The 19061-nt window shown below is 50.7% G+C and overlaps 1 protein-coding gene across 1 annotated transcript; it reads left to right on the top strand.

Annotated features, from left to right (window-relative positions):
* The first annotated feature begins 7678 nt into the window (after window positions 1-7678).
* On the top strand, window positions 7679-19061 carry LOC136521680 (uncharacterized). The gene is made up of 12 exons (XM_066515436.1): window positions 7679-8636; window positions 8779-8981; window positions 15947-16144; window positions 16241-16312; window positions 16392-16487; window positions 16647-16726; window positions 16819-16897; window positions 16968-17211; window positions 17300-17493; window positions 17599-17719; window positions 17851-17937; window positions 18080-19061. The coding sequence occupies exons 1-12, from the start codon at window positions 7709-7711 to the stop codon at window positions 18913-18915; spliced, it is 3138 nt and encodes a 1045-aa protein (XP_066371533.1). The 5' UTR covers window positions 7679-7708; the 3' UTR covers window positions 18916-19061.

Raw genomic sequence — 19061 nt, 5'->3', positions numbered from 1 at the left:
CATGCTTCCCTCCTGTGCCTTCGGCTCCGACAGCAGGGATGGGGCGTGCAGCCCTCCACCCGGGGCGGTGGGGAGCTCGCCCCCCTCGTCTCCTCCACCGCGACCGGCGGAGGAGGGGCCGCAAGGGTTACCTCCGCCACCGGCATCGGGATCGCCACCAACAACATCGCCGCCGCTGTCACGTTACCAGCAGCCGCCCTAGGGGACACCACCCCTAGGAGGGAAGGGTTCGCCGCTACCACCCTGTTGCCCCCCTCGCTCGCCGCAACGCGCTGCAGAGTGGGCCTCCAAACCTCCTACACGGAGGCCGGGGCGATGCTCAACCCTAGCGTCCCCCGGCCGCTGACAAAATCGTGGTAAGCCACACTCCAAAAAGACTCGACCACCAAAAGTTGAAGAAGCAACAAAAGAAAGCATACCGGGTGGCGAGTGGCACTACTCTGAAGACAGGCTCCGACAACAATGGGCCCACAGGACGAGGAATGCTCCCGGACTACGACCCGTGCCCCCTCACTTTAGGCGGGGTCAGATTCATCCCAACCAGCTCCTGCCTGGCCTACGGGTCGCTACGACCTCTAGTTCGGGGCTCCCCAACCGGAGCAGCGGGCGGGGCGTCCCCCGACTGCGAGTCACGCGTCGACTGGGCGCTAGTCTGCCCCTCGGACCGCCTGGACTGATCGGCCGCACCCACGGCAGGTGGGGCCTTCTCTGCCCGCAAGTTCGGCGTTGGCACCGGTCTTGTCGCCGCACATTCGCCGGGCCGCCCCTCGGGCTGCCCGGCTCGTCCGGCCGCGTCCGCCACAGGCAACGACGGAGCTAGCAATGCCATCGAGGGGCGCGGTGACCACGTCCGCTTCACCACATGCTCGCCAATGACATCCACACTAGCCGCACGCTTCCTCGACGCAGGAACCTCTGTGCGCCGCGCGGCCTCCTGCTCCTCGCCAGCCGACGTCGCCATAGGGTCACGACGCACCACCGAGGTCGCAACGACCTCCCGACTCTCCTCCTCGTCGAAGAAGGCCATGTCGTCCAGATCCATAGGATCATTCGACGTGAGTTCCGACTCGACATCGCTCGCACGTTCCCTGGCCCTCACGTGCCGGGCGACCTCCTTCTTCTTCTCTTCCTTCCGCTGAACCTCTTTGGTTTTCTTCTTCTTCTAGGCGTTTGCTGCCTCCTTCTAGGCAGCCTGCCAGGCCCGGCCCGCCGCCCCCTTGGGAAGGTGTGGCCGAGACTTGTACCTCCCAAGCCCCTATAGAACGAATGAACCAAAATCAAAAAAGAAGAGGGGCAGAGGAAAAAGCACGAGCAAAGTGAGGGAGCATACCAGCGAGGGCACGATTGAGGCATTAAACGGTATGGGTTTTCCCACCACCGTCTCGTTAGGCCTCAGCTGCAGCACTCAGCCGATGTGACTCTAGATCTCATCGTCCGGTAGCTCCTCCGACGACGCGCGGTCGGGGTCTGACCGGCCGTCGTATTTCCACATCGGGTGCGTCCTCTCCGCCAACGGCGCGACCCGGCGGCGGTAAAGGGTGTGGAACACCCGCACCCTATCAAGGCCATCCCTTACAAGCTTTCGGAGCTCCTCCTCGATGGCCTCCACCTTGTGCCTCTTCGTGTGGGCGCAGCCCCACGACCAACTCTTCTGCTTCACCGGCCTCCCGCCGGTAAACGCCGAAAACGGCGCCCCCGTGCGGATTCCTAATGTAGAACCACTCCCCATGCCATCCCCGGTTGGAGTCACATGGGGAGTACGTGGGATACGATCCTCCCGCGCGCGGCTTCTGCTGTAGGGCGAAGCCTCCGACCGGAGCGATCTCGGCCAAACTCCAGTCCGCCATGGCTCTCCCGGAGAAGAAGAGCGGGAAGAGGTCCACATGCGGCTCCATCCCGAGGAAAGCCTCACAGACAGTGACAAAGCCAGTGATGTGCAACACCCCCGTCGGGTTGAGGTGCTACAGTTCCAGACCCCACTCGTTGAGGAGCCCGCGTAGGAACCAGTGCGCGGGGTATCCTAATCCACGCTCGTGGAAGGTAAGGAAAGACACCACCTCATCGGGACGAGGTTGCGGGAACTCCTCCTTCCCGGGGACCCTCCAGTGCGCCACCTCCTGTGGTGGTAGGAACCCCTTCACGACGAATGCCTCTAGCACCGACGCCCTCATGGTGGATGACCTCCAGTCCGACATTTTGTGAGTACCTCTTTTCTCCCTTGCTCTCTCCCCTTCTTTCCTAGAAACCTCCGCAACTCTTTGGAACGCTCACGGCAAAGAGGAGGAGAGAAGGCGGTGGCAGACGAAGAATAGGCAAGAGAGCGAAACGAAAACCTTCTCCCCTCTCCTACTTAAGGAAAAGGGAGCGGCGGTTACGGAGGGACGCGCCGATCAGGGAAGCCAGAACGACGGGGTGAGATTCTTTCTCTTTCTCTCATTTAATGCAGATAAGACGTGCCCTGCTCGATGGAACAGCTCCTGATCGGACGGGACGTGGCCTGGCCATGGCCCACCACTACCGCATGATCAACCACTATCGTGCGCTGGGCATGAAAACTGAAGCGCCACCGCACGCGGGCGGCTCCCCACTTCCCTAGGCCAGACCTAAAGGAACCAGAACGACAGGTAAGGATAGACACTGGCCGACAGGTGAGGAAGTGAAGGGGCACCCCATGTAGGCCACGCCGACTCCATCGTAGACGACGAGCACGGGTCCCGGTCGGACATTTCTGACTGAAGCTCTCCGAACCCCGTCACTCAGGTCGTCAGAGTCCCGGTCGGATGTCTCCGACTGGAGCTCTCTGAACCCCATCTCTTAGGTCACCAAGGTGAGCACGTGTTCATTAAAACTAAATTGTTCACACAAGGGCTAACCCACGATTGACAAGCGCAGGTACCGGTCGGACGTTTCCGACTGGAGCTCTTCGAACTCCGTCACTCTAGTCGTGTAGGCACCACCACACGAAATCTCCGCCGAGAGACAACCAGACCTCCCTGAGTCGATCAAGTCACCCAGGATAGATCAACCGGCCTCCTGAGTCGATCGATTCACTCAGGATAAGCACCTGAGATATAGGTAGGAAGCAAAGGGGCGCCCCATGCGGGCCATGCCGACTCCGTCTCGAATGACGAGCATGGGTCCCGGTCGGACATTTCCGACTGAAGCTCTCCGAACCCCGTCTCTCAGGTCATCAAGGTAAGCATATGTTCATTAAATACAAAACTGTTCACATGAGGTCTAACCCACGATTGACTAGCGTAGGTCCCGGACGGACGTTTCCGACTAGAGCCCGACGAACCCCATCTCTCCAGTCTTCAAGGTAAAACACTATCAAAGCCCCTCTATTTTTAATTTAAAACATTCATACATCCATACGCGCATTTCATTCCATATGCCTAAATCCCTCGGACGGTTAGGGCATGAACCGCCCAGGGGCTCGGGAACTAAGCATCGCACATGCAGCGAAATGCATCAGAATGCTCCGTGTTGCGCCACGAAGCGGCGGCTTGCCTCATTCGATATGAGCAACCGAACAGAGCTAGGGGAGAAAACCGTAGATGAGCACCGTGTGGCCTTTGCCCGGTCTGGCAAACTGGGTCATCTCAACCTTCTCGTTCGATCCTGAACCTCTTGCCAAGCCCACAGAATCTCCATCAAGGGGAGGCCGTTAGGCCACCTGGGTCGCTCTGCGGAACGACCTAGGCATCTGCCGGGTTGCAGGTAAAGGAGTAGTGGAATGCCACAAGAGGGCTATGCCGACCCCATCACGAACGACGGACCCGGATTCCACTCGATCACACCCGTTAGCGAGCTCACCGAGCTAGTCTTCGAGCCCGAGCGATCGGGACAGGCGACAAAACTCAGCCCCTCCGGTTGTGAGGAACTGGATGGGGTAGCGCAAAACAACTCACAACCCCCACGAAGGCCCGACAAGGCTTGGGGGTTTAAATGCCATGGGACCGCGACTCCGAACTCGCGTCGACGGGATAGGCGACATCCGGCTACGGCTCTTGGGACCGCGACTCCTAAACTCGCATCGACAGGATCGGTGACATCTGGCTACGGCTCTTGGGACCGCGACTCCTAAACTCGCGTCGACAGGATCGGCGACATTCGGCTACGGCTCCTGGGACCGCGACTCCTAAACTCGCGTAACGGCTTCAGACGGCTTCACTAACTAAAACTAACTCTCTCGATCCACGGCGAGCACCGACGCCTGGGTCTGCTCGCGACTCCACCTTACCCGATCCCATGGCGCGCACCGACGCCAAAGATTGAACTCTGTTACATCCAAAAAACTAAAATTCCTCGCCCGATCCCCGGCGCGCACCGACGCCGGGATCAATAAGTTCTGTCTCAATCCAATCCCCACGCTTAAAAACACCTCGGCTGCACAATGACGCCATGGTTAAACAAAATCATGTCTTAAAACTCAAAACACGCGCACCCACAGACACAACACAAAAACTCCCCAGCCGGTTCCACCCGAACCACCCGAGGGCTCGGGGGCTCCTGTCGGGTTCATAAACCCGGGGTCCCTCGAGGACCGTCTTCCACGCCTAGGCTCGGCCCAGGAAAACAACATATATTTCATGGGCCGGCCCAAAAAACTAAAACACAGCGGGCCGGAAGAGAAGTCCAGTCGTCGATCGGAAGGTCTACCCTTAAGAACAGGCGCCTGCTCGTAAACTTCTTCGGCCCACCTCTTCGACCGAAGCACTCGCTTCAGGCACCAGCCGTCTCCAAGCAGTCTCTCCAATCGGAAGGCTTGGCCCAAAACGCTGCTTCCTACTCCGACCCCACGACCGGGGCTCATAGGAAGCCTGCTCATCGCTCTTCTCCGACCGACGCACCGAGAGCCGACTGGAGTCATCTGACCGGGGCTCCCCGTTCGGAAGGAACCAGAAGACGTGCGAAGAAAGGCAAGTCATGGCTCACAAGTCAAAACCACTGTACCAGGGACCATACCCTGCACGAAACAGTGCTCTGCAGCCACCTTGACACAAAGTATTGTAGGGGCCGCTAGAAACTCCCATATGGAAAGCCCCCCCGCGTGTCTCTGGACATCGATCACGGTATGGGCTCCAGGATTTGCCATACCAGGTGAACATAGCGCGGCTCGTCACATGCCACTAGGCATCCAGAAGTATTTGCAGGTACCGGCGTCCATCCTTCCTGAAGAAGATAGCTCGACCCCTCGTGCACATCTGACATCCTACAGCGACATCGACAGTATTGGGGGCTTCAACCATTATCCAGTTTTCATCACCGTAGGCAGCAAGGCTTAGAAATATCTGTACTCTCTCCCTCTCACCTGTAAAAGCCACCCCCTTCATCTATAAAAGGGGATGCGCTCCCTCCAACCAAGGGAGATCGACTTCACAAAGCTCAGACTCACTAGATCGACATCAACCCCTTACAACCGCAGGACCACCAAGTTCCGACCGTAGCCCTTCCGGTCGGAGCCATCCGAACCTCTTGTATACCCCCTCATTTCTCCTTCTCGTTTGTAACCCCACTACAGACTTCGAGCACCTAGGCTCAGGAATAAAGTCACCGACCGACCCCGACTAGACGTAGGGCACGTTGCCTGAACCAGTATAAATCATGTGTCATTGAGTGCTAGGCCACCTCCGATCACAACGTACAACAAAACTACAAATATTTACTAGTTGATCACTTTCTGCACCGACACTCAGTATGTTTATACTTTATACTTTATACTTCAAAAGATATACTACTGTGGTTATCAAAAAAAATGGGAGTTGTTTCTCTTGTAGGTACCTTACCTAAATCGTTCTAATACTAACTTCACAGTTTATGCTTGCAGACTCTGATACCAGGGCTATATGAAAGGTTTACGCATGTAGCACATATTGTAAGCCATGCTCTAGTTGGTCAATTGCCTTGTAGGCAGTATATTCATAGCAAACATGGAACAAAGCTTCTTCTACCACGAAGCAGTTCAAACATCTACATCCATCTAACACTCAACATTTCTAAAGAGGTAGTTTTCAGAGCATATGTCTTCAGTTGCATCTTGATGTAGTTAACTTTTGTATTATTTGTTTGCAAAAGACATAAAAGTTTAGTATTTTATGTTATATACCAAATTTGTCCTGGAACAGCCTGTGCTTCAACTTCAAAAGCTAAATCTGATAGCTCCATGCATTTTTTTACTCCAACATATTTGTATCTTGTGCTTGCCAAAATGGAGATGTTTAAGTGTTTGGCAAAACTTGGTAATCTGAAACTATTTTTGTTACAGGCACCATTGGCCATGCGCTCCTTGTAACCTTGTAAACTGATGCTCTTCTATGGAATGCTGCATCAATTGGCACAGTGAAGTTGCAACTGAATTTTAAACTGCTGTTGTTGCTGTACAGTGGCAATTCGGTTATTTTCACTCATCCTATTCATATCCTGTCATTTCTCTCCGTGTTTCTGAGGTAATTTTGAACTATCAGATGCAGTTCACTGTAATTTCCATAGTGATCTTTAGTTGTTTCAGAGTATCTTCAGATGCATTTCACCATTTATTAGCTTCGTTCCCCCAAAATCCTTATCACCTTGTGCACTGAGGTAACATAAGGGCAATTGATGATTTGATGCCACTCAGGTCACGTAAAACCCACCATGAGCTACAACTGTTGCTGTTAGACATTCAGCTATCATTGGCCCCTATGGTTTGTCTTGTCATGAAGCTACAGCAATAACAAGGCCCTTAAGAACTATCATTGTTGTCAATAGCTATTTGAGGACTGCATACAATTGGTTCTTATTGTCTGGTATTACTATTAACCTACAATAATTCTGACAAGGTCCAAAAAATCTAGAATTATTGGCATTACCTTTTGTGAAGATCTTTGTCTGGTATTACTATTAACCTACAATAATTCCGGTTATTTGTGTATATGTTTTGCTGATCCATACAGTTGCCTTATCATGGAACTAAGAAAACAGCTATGTTTGAAAAAAGCTATCAGAATTTCTCCGTTGAGTGGAATATATTGTACATGTAGCAATGATTGATTCTTATCAGTATCTCTGTATGAATCTGGGAAAATGACAATAGTCAGGAAAGGTCACCATGGTTAGGTTTAGCTGTCACTGAAGCCATTTCTGTCTATTTTGCGAAAAGATGGTGAGCTGATTATTGGTACTGCCTTGCCAAGAATGAGAAAGCGGCAAACTACACTGAGCAGACTGTTTGCCTCCCTGCAGAATCTGTATCCATTCAGTGCAAAAGACAAGTTGTAGGAGATAAACTTGGTGCAAGTTTAGGTATGCCAGCTGTGCGTGCTACTATCTCCAAATTTTGGTAGCTTGTAGGAAATGCATAGCTTTGGAATTATGTGGAATCCATGATCATCAAAAATAGATTTGAGTGTTGGAGAATATTTTCGTTTTGTATTTTTATATTAGGAGGACGGAGGAGGATAGTTATCTCAAATGGTAATGTAATAGCTGACAGCCTGACACCAAATTGTTTACAGTCCTTCACTCCTTTGCATATGGATTAGCTCGTACATCAACGCGTATTGATACATACTTTGTTAACGCAATTCTATTTTTCAGATTTTAATTGAAAGGAAAACATTATTATTGTGCATTTGACTGAGGCCCGCCCGTCCTGATTTTGGCCCAAGAGCGACAGAGACTCAGTGGACGGGCCTGGGCACTGGCTCAAGCTCGACACGCAGACGAGATGACGATCAAGGAGGAACAAAGGAAGGAGTTTGCTAGCAAGGCTCCGAAGTCCGAGGACGAGCTGATCGGGCGGCGCGGCGGTTGCGGAGGAGGGAGGGCAGTGGCCACGACGAGCTCGGGAAACGTGGCGACTATGCTGCGTGCGCGTGCGCCCAAGCCGTTTATCCATCTGGCCGTTTCATCCACCATGCAGAGCTGCAGCAGATCCGCGCAGCGCGCACACTCCACCGAGTTCGTCTCCCGTGACGCTTATCGACCCCGTCTTCTGACACTTGACTCACTCGCCAGTCGCCACCTTCGCCGGCGGCCTATATATACGCGCGTTCCTTGGAGTCGTTGGATCATCCCTCGAAAACCGATGGCGCGAGCTCGGCCGGCATTAGCCATGTCCGCGGCGGCGGAGTCGTCGCTGCTGCTGCTGCTGCTGCTGCTGTGCGCGGCGGCGTTCGTGGAGCGCGGCGCGGCGCTGCACCTGTGCACGGACCGCCTCTTCAACTTCACGCAGGGGCGGCACAACGACGGCCTGCCGCACCTCACCCCGACGGAGGAGGCCACGTGGATGGCGCTCCTCCCGCGCAGGCTCCACGGCGGCGCCCGGGCCGAGTTCGACTGGCTGGCGCTCTACCGCAGCCTCACGCGCGGCGGCGGGCCGGACGACGGCGCCGGCAAGCCGGGCCCGGGGGAGCTGCTGACGCCGGCGTCCCTGCACGACGTCCGCCTCCACGGCGGCGACGACGACCGCCTCGCCGCCGGCTCGTCCTCCTCCATGTACTGGCAGGCGCAGCAGACCAACCTCGAGTACCTGCTCTACCTCGACCCCGACCGCCTCACCTGGACCTTCCGCCAGCAGGCTGGCCTGCCCACCGTCGGGGACCCCTACGGCGGCTGGGAGGCGCCGGGCGGCCAGCTCCGTGGCCATTTCACAGGTTCGTTGCCCATCTTTAAATTCCGTTGCCGCTTCGTTCTGCTCGTGCGTCAATTGTTCATCGGTGGACTTGTTTGTGACTCTGTTCTTCCACTCTCGCCTCGATCTTCCACTTGCTACTCTGCTTTTGTGTGTTTTCGCAGGGCACTACCTGAGCGCGAGCGCGCACATGTGGGCGGCCACGCACAACAGCACCCTCAGGGAGAGGATGACGAGGGTGGTGGACATTCTCTACGACTGCCAGAAGAAGATGGGCACGGGATACCTCTCGGCGTATCCCGAGACCATGTTCGACTTGTACGAGCAGCTGGACGAGGCGTGGTCACCATACTACACCATCCACAAGGTACGTGCAGATCAGACGTTTGTCTTCTTCTTTTTGTTCCGTCCATGGTCCGATGCAACCCGTGTGTGATATGATTGTTAGGTTTAGAGTTCTCAGTATATTCATCGGATCGGGATACTTAGCACAGTAATAGAACATTCGGATTTCACAGAGAGATTGAGAGATAGGTGATAGGTGGCAAACCGTCAAATGCCGTAGTTGTTGAAGCTCCGGCCAGGGTTTCGTTGACGGACGCCATCTGCGCGCCGGCAGCGACGGTCGGTGGAGAGGGAGTCGGCGCTGTGGCGTCCTCGGCGGCGGCGTGAGCGTCGAGTGGCGTTGCCGGCGTCGGTGATACTTCCCGTCGCTGGCAACGCCCCTACTTTCGATCGGGTCTAGGGTTTAGGATGTCGGTGGGGTGACTGGCGGCGCGGTGAACCTCGTGTCGCGAGCCCCGGCCCCCCACCTTCCTTTATAGCGTTGTACGACGGGGGCCCACCAACCATGTAGGGTTGGGCGCCCCCGATCAGGGCGCGAGGACAAGGCCCAGTTAGGCCGTTGGGCCTAACTGGTGGGAGATCAATACTAGCATTCTCCCCCTTGATCTCTCATCTATTCTTCGTTCTTTAATTTCATACTCAAAACTTTTAATTCATATTTTTCTTGCTTCCATCCTATTTCATCATAGATTAGTGCATAGAACTGTCCCATCGTCACAGCAATTAGTGCCGTTAGACTAACAGCCACAATACAATTCTCCGTTTTGAAATGTAAACTTTCTTTGGGCCCTTCGTATGTTCGGGTATCATAGGCTTTCCCTTAAACCCATGCCGGCTACGTGTTCTCTGAACACGTTGGGTGGTAAGCCCTTTGTGAGCGGATCCGCGAGCATTTTCTCTGTACTTATATGCTCAAGATTTATTATATGATCCCGAACTTTATCTTTCACAACATAGTACTTTATGCCAATGTGTTTGGCAGCACCACTTGACCTATTGTTATGAGCGTACTGTACCGCTGGATTATTATCACAATACAATCGCAGTGGTTCATTTATATCATCAATCACTTTCAATCCGGGTATGAATTTCTTCAGCCAGTTCACCTACCCCATTGCCTCATAGCATGCTACAAACTCGGCATACATTGTCGAGGATGTAGTTACGGTTTGTTTGGAGCTTTTCCACGATATAGCTCCTCCTGCGAGAGTAAATACATATCTTGACGTGGATTTTCTTTCGTCTCCCGCATAATCAGAATCTGAATACCCCTCTATCTGTAGGGAATCAGATCTTCTATACGTAAGCATGAGGCCTTTCGTACCCTGCAAATAACGCAGGACTTTCTTCACTAATTTCCAATGTTCAATTCCTGGATTCTTTTGATATCTGCCAAGTAACCCGGTAACAAAAGCTAAGTCAGGGCGTGTACACACTTGAGCATATTGTAAACTTCCAACAGCTGAAGCATACGGTACCGCTTTCATTCGGTCAATTTCATATTGGTTCTTGGGACACTGATGTTCCCCAAATCTATCGCCCTTAACTATAGGAGCAGGTGAAGGATTGCACGCATGCATACTAAATTTCTTTAGGACCTTTTCTATGTATGCCTTTTGCGATAATCCTAGAACCCCTTTTCTCCTGTCTCGGTGAATCTCTATTCTTAAAACGAACGAGGCCTCACCGAGATCTTTCATATCAAAGTTCGAGGACAAGAATTTCTTCGTTTCCATTAGTAGATTGATATCACTGCTAGCAAGCAAGATATCATCCACATACAAAATTAGGAATATGTACTTTCCATTCCTGAACTTTGTATAAATGCAATTGTCCTCAACATTTTCTTCAAACCCAAAACCTTTTATCGTTCTATCAAACTTCAAATACCACTGTCTTGAAGCTTGTTTCAATCCGTAGATTGATTTCTTCAGGCGGCATCCCATATTTTCCTTTCCTTTTACGACAAAACCTTTCGGTTGTGCCATATAAACATTTTCTTCTAAATCCCCATTTAGGAAAGCCGTCTTTACATCCATTTGATGTAACTCCAAGTCATAGTGGGCTACAAGTGCCATTATAATTCTGAAGGAATCTTTACATGAGACTGGAGAAAACGTCTCATTGTAATCAATCCCTTCTCTTTGCATGAAGCCTTTCGTCACGAGTCGCGCTTTAAATCTTTCTATATTTCCTTGGGAGTCATATTTCGTTTTGTAGACCCATTTACAGCCTACTGTTTTGGCTCCTTTAGGAATATTTTCTAAGTCCCAAACTTTATTGGTACTCATTGATTTCAATTCATCTTCCATGGCCTTAAGCCACTTTGATGAGTGGTCGCTTCTCATGGCTTCTTCAAATGAGGTGGGATCGTCCCCCATCTGACATTCGTCAGTTTCATAAACTTCATAGTCATCAGTAATAGCTGATCTTCTTATTCTTTGAGACCTTCTAGGTGCCTCCGGCACTTGTTCCACATTGGGCTGTTGTTGTTCTTCCTCATGTGCAACATTTGGTTCTATAGTTTCCTCAAGGATAGGTTCCTCAAGGACAGGTTCCTCATGTTCATTCATTGTCGCCATGGGAGAACTTGCAACAGGTGTTGGCACTACAGTGTCCTGCACTGTCGGTGCAACAGCAGCAGGTAGCGTGAAGAATGGTTCTTCAACCATCGGAGTGGGTGCATGTACCCGCTTCTCCTATAGGCTGATTTCTCGTGCTACCACGCTCCACCTGATCATGTTATCCTCCAAGAACACAGCGTGTCTTGTTTCTACAATCTTCGTATGTCTGTCAGGACAATAGAAGCGATATCCTTTCGATCTTTCTGGATAGCCAATAAAATGGCAGCTGACTGTCTTGGAGTCTAACTTTCCTATGTTCGGGTTAAACACTTTTGCCTCAGCTGGACAACCCCACACACGCAAATGGTTAAGTGAGGGATCCCTTCCTGTCCATAATTCATACGGTGTTTTAGGCACCGATTTACTTGGTACTCGATTAAGTATGTGAATGGCGGTTTTCAGTGCCTCCATCCATAAACTAATCGGTAATGTGGAGTAACTCATCATGCTTCTTACCATATCTATTAAGGTACGGTTACGTCTTTCAGCCACTCCATTCTGCTGAGGCTCCCCCGGTGTGGAGTACTGAGCAACTATGTCATTTTCCTGTAGGAATCTTGCAAAAGGTCCAGGAATTTGGCCATATGGGGTATGTCGCCCATAGTACTCTCCACCTCGGTCTGATCGTACTATCTTGATTTTCTTGTTGTGCTGATTTTCAACTTCAGCTTTAAATATTTTGAATTTATCCAATGCTTCTGATCTTTCTTTAATTGGATAAATATTGCCATAACGAGAGTGATCGTCTATGAATGTTATAAACGAGTCATAACCATCCACACTTTTCACAGGAAAAGGACCACATATGTCTGTGTGGATTATTTCTAAAATCCCTGTGCTTCGTTTGGCATCTTTCTTAATTTTCTTGACATACTTTCCTTTAATGCAATCAATACATTGTTCTAAATCTGAAAATTCTAAGTGTGGGAGAATTGATTCCTTAACCAATCGTTCCATTCTCCCCCTCGAAATATGGCCCAAGCGACAATGCCATAATTTCGAAGAGACAGTATCAATTCTCTTCCGCTTCTTAGTTACATCCGTAGATGGGGAATCATTCATATTCTCATCACATATATTGTTCACATTCTCAGCAAGAGATAATAAATAAAGCTTGTCTTGTCGGAAGGCAAGACCAACACATTTATTATTAACCAGTATCTTACACTTGCCATCACCAAAATGGCAATCAATTCCATCATCATCAAGTTTCGAAATACTTATCAAATTTCTATGCAAGAAGGGAACATAAAGTACTTCTTTAAGTCTAAATACAAAACCATTATTCAGTTCTAAAGAAAAAACTCCAATGGCTTCAACATTGGCTTGCAGTCCATTTGCAACTTTAATCGTTCTTTCTCCTCTTTGCAAGGTTCTCGTCCTACTTAACCCCTGTAAAGAATTTGCAACATGAGTAGTTGCTCCTGAATCAACCCACCAAGTGGATTTATCATAACATAAATACATGGATTCATCTACAAATGTAATAAATTCATCACCTTTCTTTAGCAGAGATTTCAGGAAGTCTGGACAATCCCTCTTGTAGTGTCCCTTCTTAAAGCAGTGCTTGCACTGATCTTTTTCAGCTCCACCATATTGCTGATTCTCAGAATCCTGGGGTTTCTTTCCCTGTGAACTGGAGGAAGAGGTCTTATCCCACTTAGATTTCCCTTGTGGTTTAGAATTCTTGCCATTAAAGTTCTTTCTTTTGTTGTCCTTCACAAAATGAGCAGATTCACCTTGTGAGGACTTTATCCTCTTCTCTTCTTGAGCACACATTGAGATGAGTCTTTCTATGCCCCATCTTTCAGGCTGCATATTATAGTTCACAATGAAGGTGTCATATTCTTTCGGCAAAGAAGCAAAAATCAAATGAATTAGGAAATCCTCCTCCTTCAAATTTATTTCTTTTAGCTTAGATGCCGTAGTGTTCATCTTTAAAATGTGCTCTCTTATGCTACCACCAGTGAATTTCTCATTCACAAGCTTCTTAATCAGTGAACTTGCTATGGCCTTGGTAGACCCAATAAACTGACTCTTGATTTTCTCAAGATATTCTTTAGCAGTAGCACATTCAGGGATTGAGCCCCTTATCTGTTCTTCTATGGTGGCTTTGGCTACCAACAGGCACTTGCGGTTGGAGAGAGTCCATTGCCTATGTTCAAGGTCATATTTCATTCTGATTTCAGCATGATCACGCTTTCGAGAAGCAAAATCAGCGTCAGATTCATTGTCACCTCTCACCGGGTCCTCTGGCTCAATGGGACACGGTGAGGTGATGGCAAAATCGACCTCTCCCAACGCAAGTTCCAATTCATATTTCTCCCGCCACACACGGTGATTGGTTCCGTTGAGTGTCGGGATGTTGGCAATGTTCACAATGCATTTGCCTCCTGAAATCACACCAGAGTAAGTAAGAAACATTTATACGTAAAATTTCATGCTTTAACTCAACGTTGGTCAAATTAAAACTTATAATTCATCCCTGCAAAACATTTTACATCACCGTTGGGCAGAAGTAAAATTAATGCATAATTTCTCATGAATCAAAAATTATAATATTGTTATTAACAACGTTGGTCAGAAAATAACAACATCATAAACTCATCAAAATTATCAGAAATTCATCACTTCTCTTAAAATTAAATTATCCCGTTGGTTCAAATTTAATCAAAGAGAACAATAATTATCATGCACAGCGGAAACATTAATAATATTTTCATATTATTATTTTCCAGAAGCACTAAAAAATTCACTGTTTTCTGAGCAAAATATCGTTGGATTAAATTTGCACAGAAAATTGTATTAAAATCATTCAAATTCATCAAAAATATGCATTTAAACTTGCTCCTGGAAAATAATAAGAAAATTTTCTTCTTCTTCAGCCCAGCGCGGCCCAGCTCTCCCAAGCGCGCGGCGCGGCCCAGTTCGCCAGCACGCGCGCGGCCCGGCCAGCAGCCCCGGCGCGGCCCAGTTCGCCAGCAGCGCGTGGCCTGGCCAGCAGCCGCAACGCGGCCCAGCTCTCCCAAGCGCGCGCTCTAGGGTTTCACCCCAGCGCAGCCGCATCTCGGCCGTTCGTCATATCCGACGGCTGTCCGGTGATTTCGCCAGATCAAAACGGCAGCTGACCCCCGCCCCCGAAAACCCTAGAGTTCATTTCCTTCTCTCGGCCTCTCTCTCTTCATCGCCGCTCTGTCCTCTCTCTATCGCGCTCTCTCTTCTCAGCCAAGCAAAAAACCGAGCACAGCCGAGCGAGCGACGGTGGAGCGAGGCGGCCATGGCGCCGTCGCCGGCCCCCTCGCCGGCGCGCGTGCTCCCAACGGGTGAGCACGCCGCCGTCGAGCGGCCTGGCTGCGGCGCCCTTCTTCTCCTGCGCCGGCGAAAAGTTTTCCCGACGCCCGGCGTGTTCTTTCTTTTCTCGTTCTTCCCCGTCCCCTTCTTCCCCATCCCGACGCACGGGAATTAGGGTTAGGGTTTGGGAATGGGGTTTTTTTCACTGTGTTCTTTTGGCTTGTTCATCCGAATGGGATTAGGGTTAGGGTTTCAGTGTGCCGACTCTTGTTCTTTTCCCCTTCCCCTTTCGGATTTGTATCTTGTTCCTCTTTTCCGAATAGGTAATGGGGTATTAGGGTTTGGATTTGGGGTTTCTTTCCTTCTTCCTTCCCCTTCGGATTTGAGTTGCTCTTTTCGGGTTCATCCGAATGGGGAAAAATAGGGTTAGTGTTCTTAGGGTTCGGTTTTTTCGACTTTCTTTCCCGATCCGCATCAGATCGGTCGGTTTCACTTAGCCGATCAGATTTCTTGTCGAACCCGGCTCCGGTACCATTGTTAGGTTTAGAGTTCTCAGTATATTCATCGGATCGGGATACTTAGCACAGTAATAGAACATTCGGATTTCACAGAGAGATTGAGAGATGGGTGATAGGTGGCAAACCGTCAAATGCCGTAGTTGTTGAAGCTCCGGCCGGGGTTTCGTTGACGGACGCCATCTGCGCGCCGGCAGCGACGGTCGGTGGAGAGGTAGTCGGCGCTGTGGCGTCCTCGGCGACGGCGTGAGCGTCGAGTGGCGTTGCCGGCGTCGGTGATACTTTCCGTCGCTGGCAGCGCCCCTACTTTCGATCGGGTCTAGGGTTTAGGATGTCGGTGGGGTGACTGGCGGCGCGGTGAACCTCGTGTCGCGAGCCCCGGCCCCCCACCTTCCTTTATAGCGCTGTGCGACGGGGGCCCACCAACCATGTAGGGTTGGGCCTAACTGGTGGGAGATCAATACTAACAATGATCTCATCCATTGAAGCAGCAGCGCTGAGTAATAAGAACTGAAAGCCCAGATCATGTTTTATCTAAAGCTTTGGTGTTCTGACAGATTATGCAGGGACTTCTCGATCAGTATATGTTGGCCAGTAACAAGAAAGGTCTTGACATGGTGGTGTGGATGACTGACTACTTCAGCAACCGTGTGAAGAATCTGATACAGAATTACACTATTCAGAGGCATTGGGAGGCAATGAACGAGGAGACCGGTGGATTCAACGACGTCATGTATCAGCTGTATACTATAACGGTAATCTTAGTGTCATTACAGTTGGTAGTATTCAGTAGTATCTTGACTTGGATTGTGGTATTATGTTCTTACAGCATTGCTTCTTACTCCCTACAGAAAGACCAGAAACATCTGACAATGGCTCATCTTTTCGACAAACCATGCTTCCTTGGACCTCTTGGTCTTCATGTCAGTACTTGGAATTTTTCTTTTTACATTTCCAGTCTGGCCTACCAGCAATTAAGCGATATCGATCTCTGTCTTTCAGAAAGATGACATATCGGGCTTGCATGTAAATACGCATCTCCCTGTCGTCATTGGTGCGCAGAAGAGATATGAGGTCGTTGGTGATCATCTTTACAAGGTAAACGAAAAGTTGTGTCGACTTTACCAAGGACTCCTGCATGATTGATAGTACTGTGCACTCTCCTGTTTGACTGTTCAGGCAGTAAACAAATTGATATGAAATGTCTTGTTCCTTTACAATTTGAGTTACTGAACACAAAACCAACCCATGGCACAGGACATCTCAACCTACTTGTTTGATGTGGTAAATTCTTCTCATACATTCGCAACTGGAGGTACATCTACCATGGAACACTGGTGAGTCACAACACTTACATTCACCATGCACGTTTTTTAAGAGTTCATGACTTCATGGTAATCTCCCAGCTCCAATTTTTTGCAAATGCCAGGCATGACCCAAAGCGGCTGGTGGACGAGATCAAAATCAGCTCGAACGAGGAGACCTGCGCCACCTACAACTTCCTCAAGGTGAGCAGCCCCACTCCTCGTCTACAAACGCATTGAACAAGACACAATCCTGAGATTTGCTTGTCTGCAGGTGTCACGGAACCTGTTCCGGTGGACAAAGGAGGCCAAGTATGCAGACCACTACGAACGGCTGCTCGTCAACGGGATCATGGGCAACCAGAGGGGAACACAGCCTGGTGTCATGCTCTACTTTCTTCCCATGGGGCCTGGGCGATCCAAGAGTGTCAGTGGTCGGCCCCCCTCTGGCCTTCCGCCGAAGAATCCAGGGGGATGGGGAGGTCCGAACGACACATTTTGGTGCTGCTACGGCACTGGTATTCTCTTCTTAGATACTTGTGATTGTGTAAGTTATTCTGTTTGTTGTTGCTGCTGCTGCCTGAATCTTCTGGTTTGGTTTGACAGGGATAGAATCATTCTCAAAGCTTGGGGATTCCATATATTTCCTGGAGAATGGTGAATTGCCAGGGCTCTACATCATCCAGTACATCCCGAGCACCTTCGATTGGAAAGCCACAGGCCTCTCTGTCAATCAGCAGGCCAAACCTCTGTTGTCAACGGACCCCTTTTTCAAAGTTTCGCTCACCATTGCTGCGAAGGTAGCTTCTAATTAACACTGTCAGCCAGCACATGATCTGAAGGCTCCATTGTTTGTTGCGAGGATCAGGATTATATGTTATTTCTTTCACATTTCAAATGTTCAGGCAGATGCCCAACTAGCAAAGGTGAGTGTCAGGATCCCGTCATGGACATCAACTGATGGCACAATGGCAATTCTGAATGGCCAGAAGCTCAACCTGACATCCACTGGCAACTCGACCGATGGTATATGAAAATCCTGATTTAAAAATATCAAATTTGCTTCTGTTCCATAGGAGACTGAGAGTGATTCATGCTGCTTCAAGAAAAAAAAAATGTGATGCCTGCAGCCTGCTTCATGTTTTGTTTCGTTGCAGGTGGTTTCCTGACGGTGACCAAGCTCTGGGCCGATGATACCTTGACTCTCCAATTCCCCATTACCCTTAGAACTGAGGTAATCAAAGGTATGAAATCTCAGACAAATACCGGCATTGATTGTATTCGGCTCTGTACAAATCTAAGAGGGTTTTCTCCCTTTTCCTGAAGAAAAACAAATTTAATTGTCTGAACTCTGAACTAGAGGCTGAAATGGAGCTTTCATTTCAGATGACCGGCCGGAGTACGGGTCCATCCAAGCGGTGCTGTTCGGGCCGCACCTCCTCGCCGGCCTGACGCACGGCAAGGTGCCAGTGACAGACAGTAACCACTCAAACGACGGCCTGACCCGGAGCATCTGGGAAGTGAACGCCACAAACGCCGCCTCCGTCGCCGACTGGATCACTCCGCTCCCCTCCGAGACGCTCAACTCACAGCTCGTCACGCTGACGCAGAGCGCCGGCGGACGGACCCTCGTTCTGTCGGTGTCGATCGCCGACGCGAAGCTGGAGATGCAGGAGCAGCCCGCCCCAGGGACCGACGCGTGCGTGCACGCCACGTTCCGCGTCTACGGCCAGGCGGGCAGCAGCAGCAGCGAGATGCTGCAACTGCAAGGGCCGAACGTGACGATCGAGCCGTTCGACAGACCGGGCATGGCGGTCACCAACGGCCTCCTCGCCGTCGGCCGCCCTGGAGGCCGCGACACGCTCTTCAACGCCGTGCCGGGGCTGGACGGCGCGCAGGGCTCGGTGTCCCTGGAGCTCGCCACCAGGCCGGGGTGCTTCGTGACGACGGCGGCGGCGGCCCCCGCAGCGGGCGCGGGCGCGAACGCTGCCACGCAGGTCGTCTGCCGGGGCAACAACGACGGCGGCAGCGCGAGCGACGAGGAGGCGGCGTTCCGGCGCGCGGCGAGCTTCGCGCGCGCGGCGCCGCTGAGGCGGTACCACCCGCTGAGCTTCGCGGCGCGCGGGACGGCGCGGAACTTCCTGCTGGAGCCGCTGCGGAGCCTGCAGGACGAGTTCTACACCGTCTACTTTAGCCTCGTCGTCTCCGACGCCGAGAGCTGATTGATTGATCGGTGTGCACGTGACGAACTGGAGGACTGGACTGATCACGCTAGTTGGTTAAGTTGCGCTGTACAATGACTCTCTGTATCCACATGAGCCATGAACAGTTAGATATATGGAGTGAATGGGTAATATTGGGCGCCAAA

Source organism: Miscanthus floridulus, chromosome 18 (assembly GCF_019320115.1).
Source record: "Miscanthus floridulus cultivar M001 chromosome 18, ASM1932011v1, whole genome shotgun sequence".
NCBI lineage: Eukaryota > Viridiplantae > Streptophyta > Magnoliopsida > Poales > Poaceae > Miscanthus > Miscanthus floridulus.
Note: the sequence above shows the minus strand (reverse complement) of the source record. Positions and strands in the feature narration are given on the sequence as shown.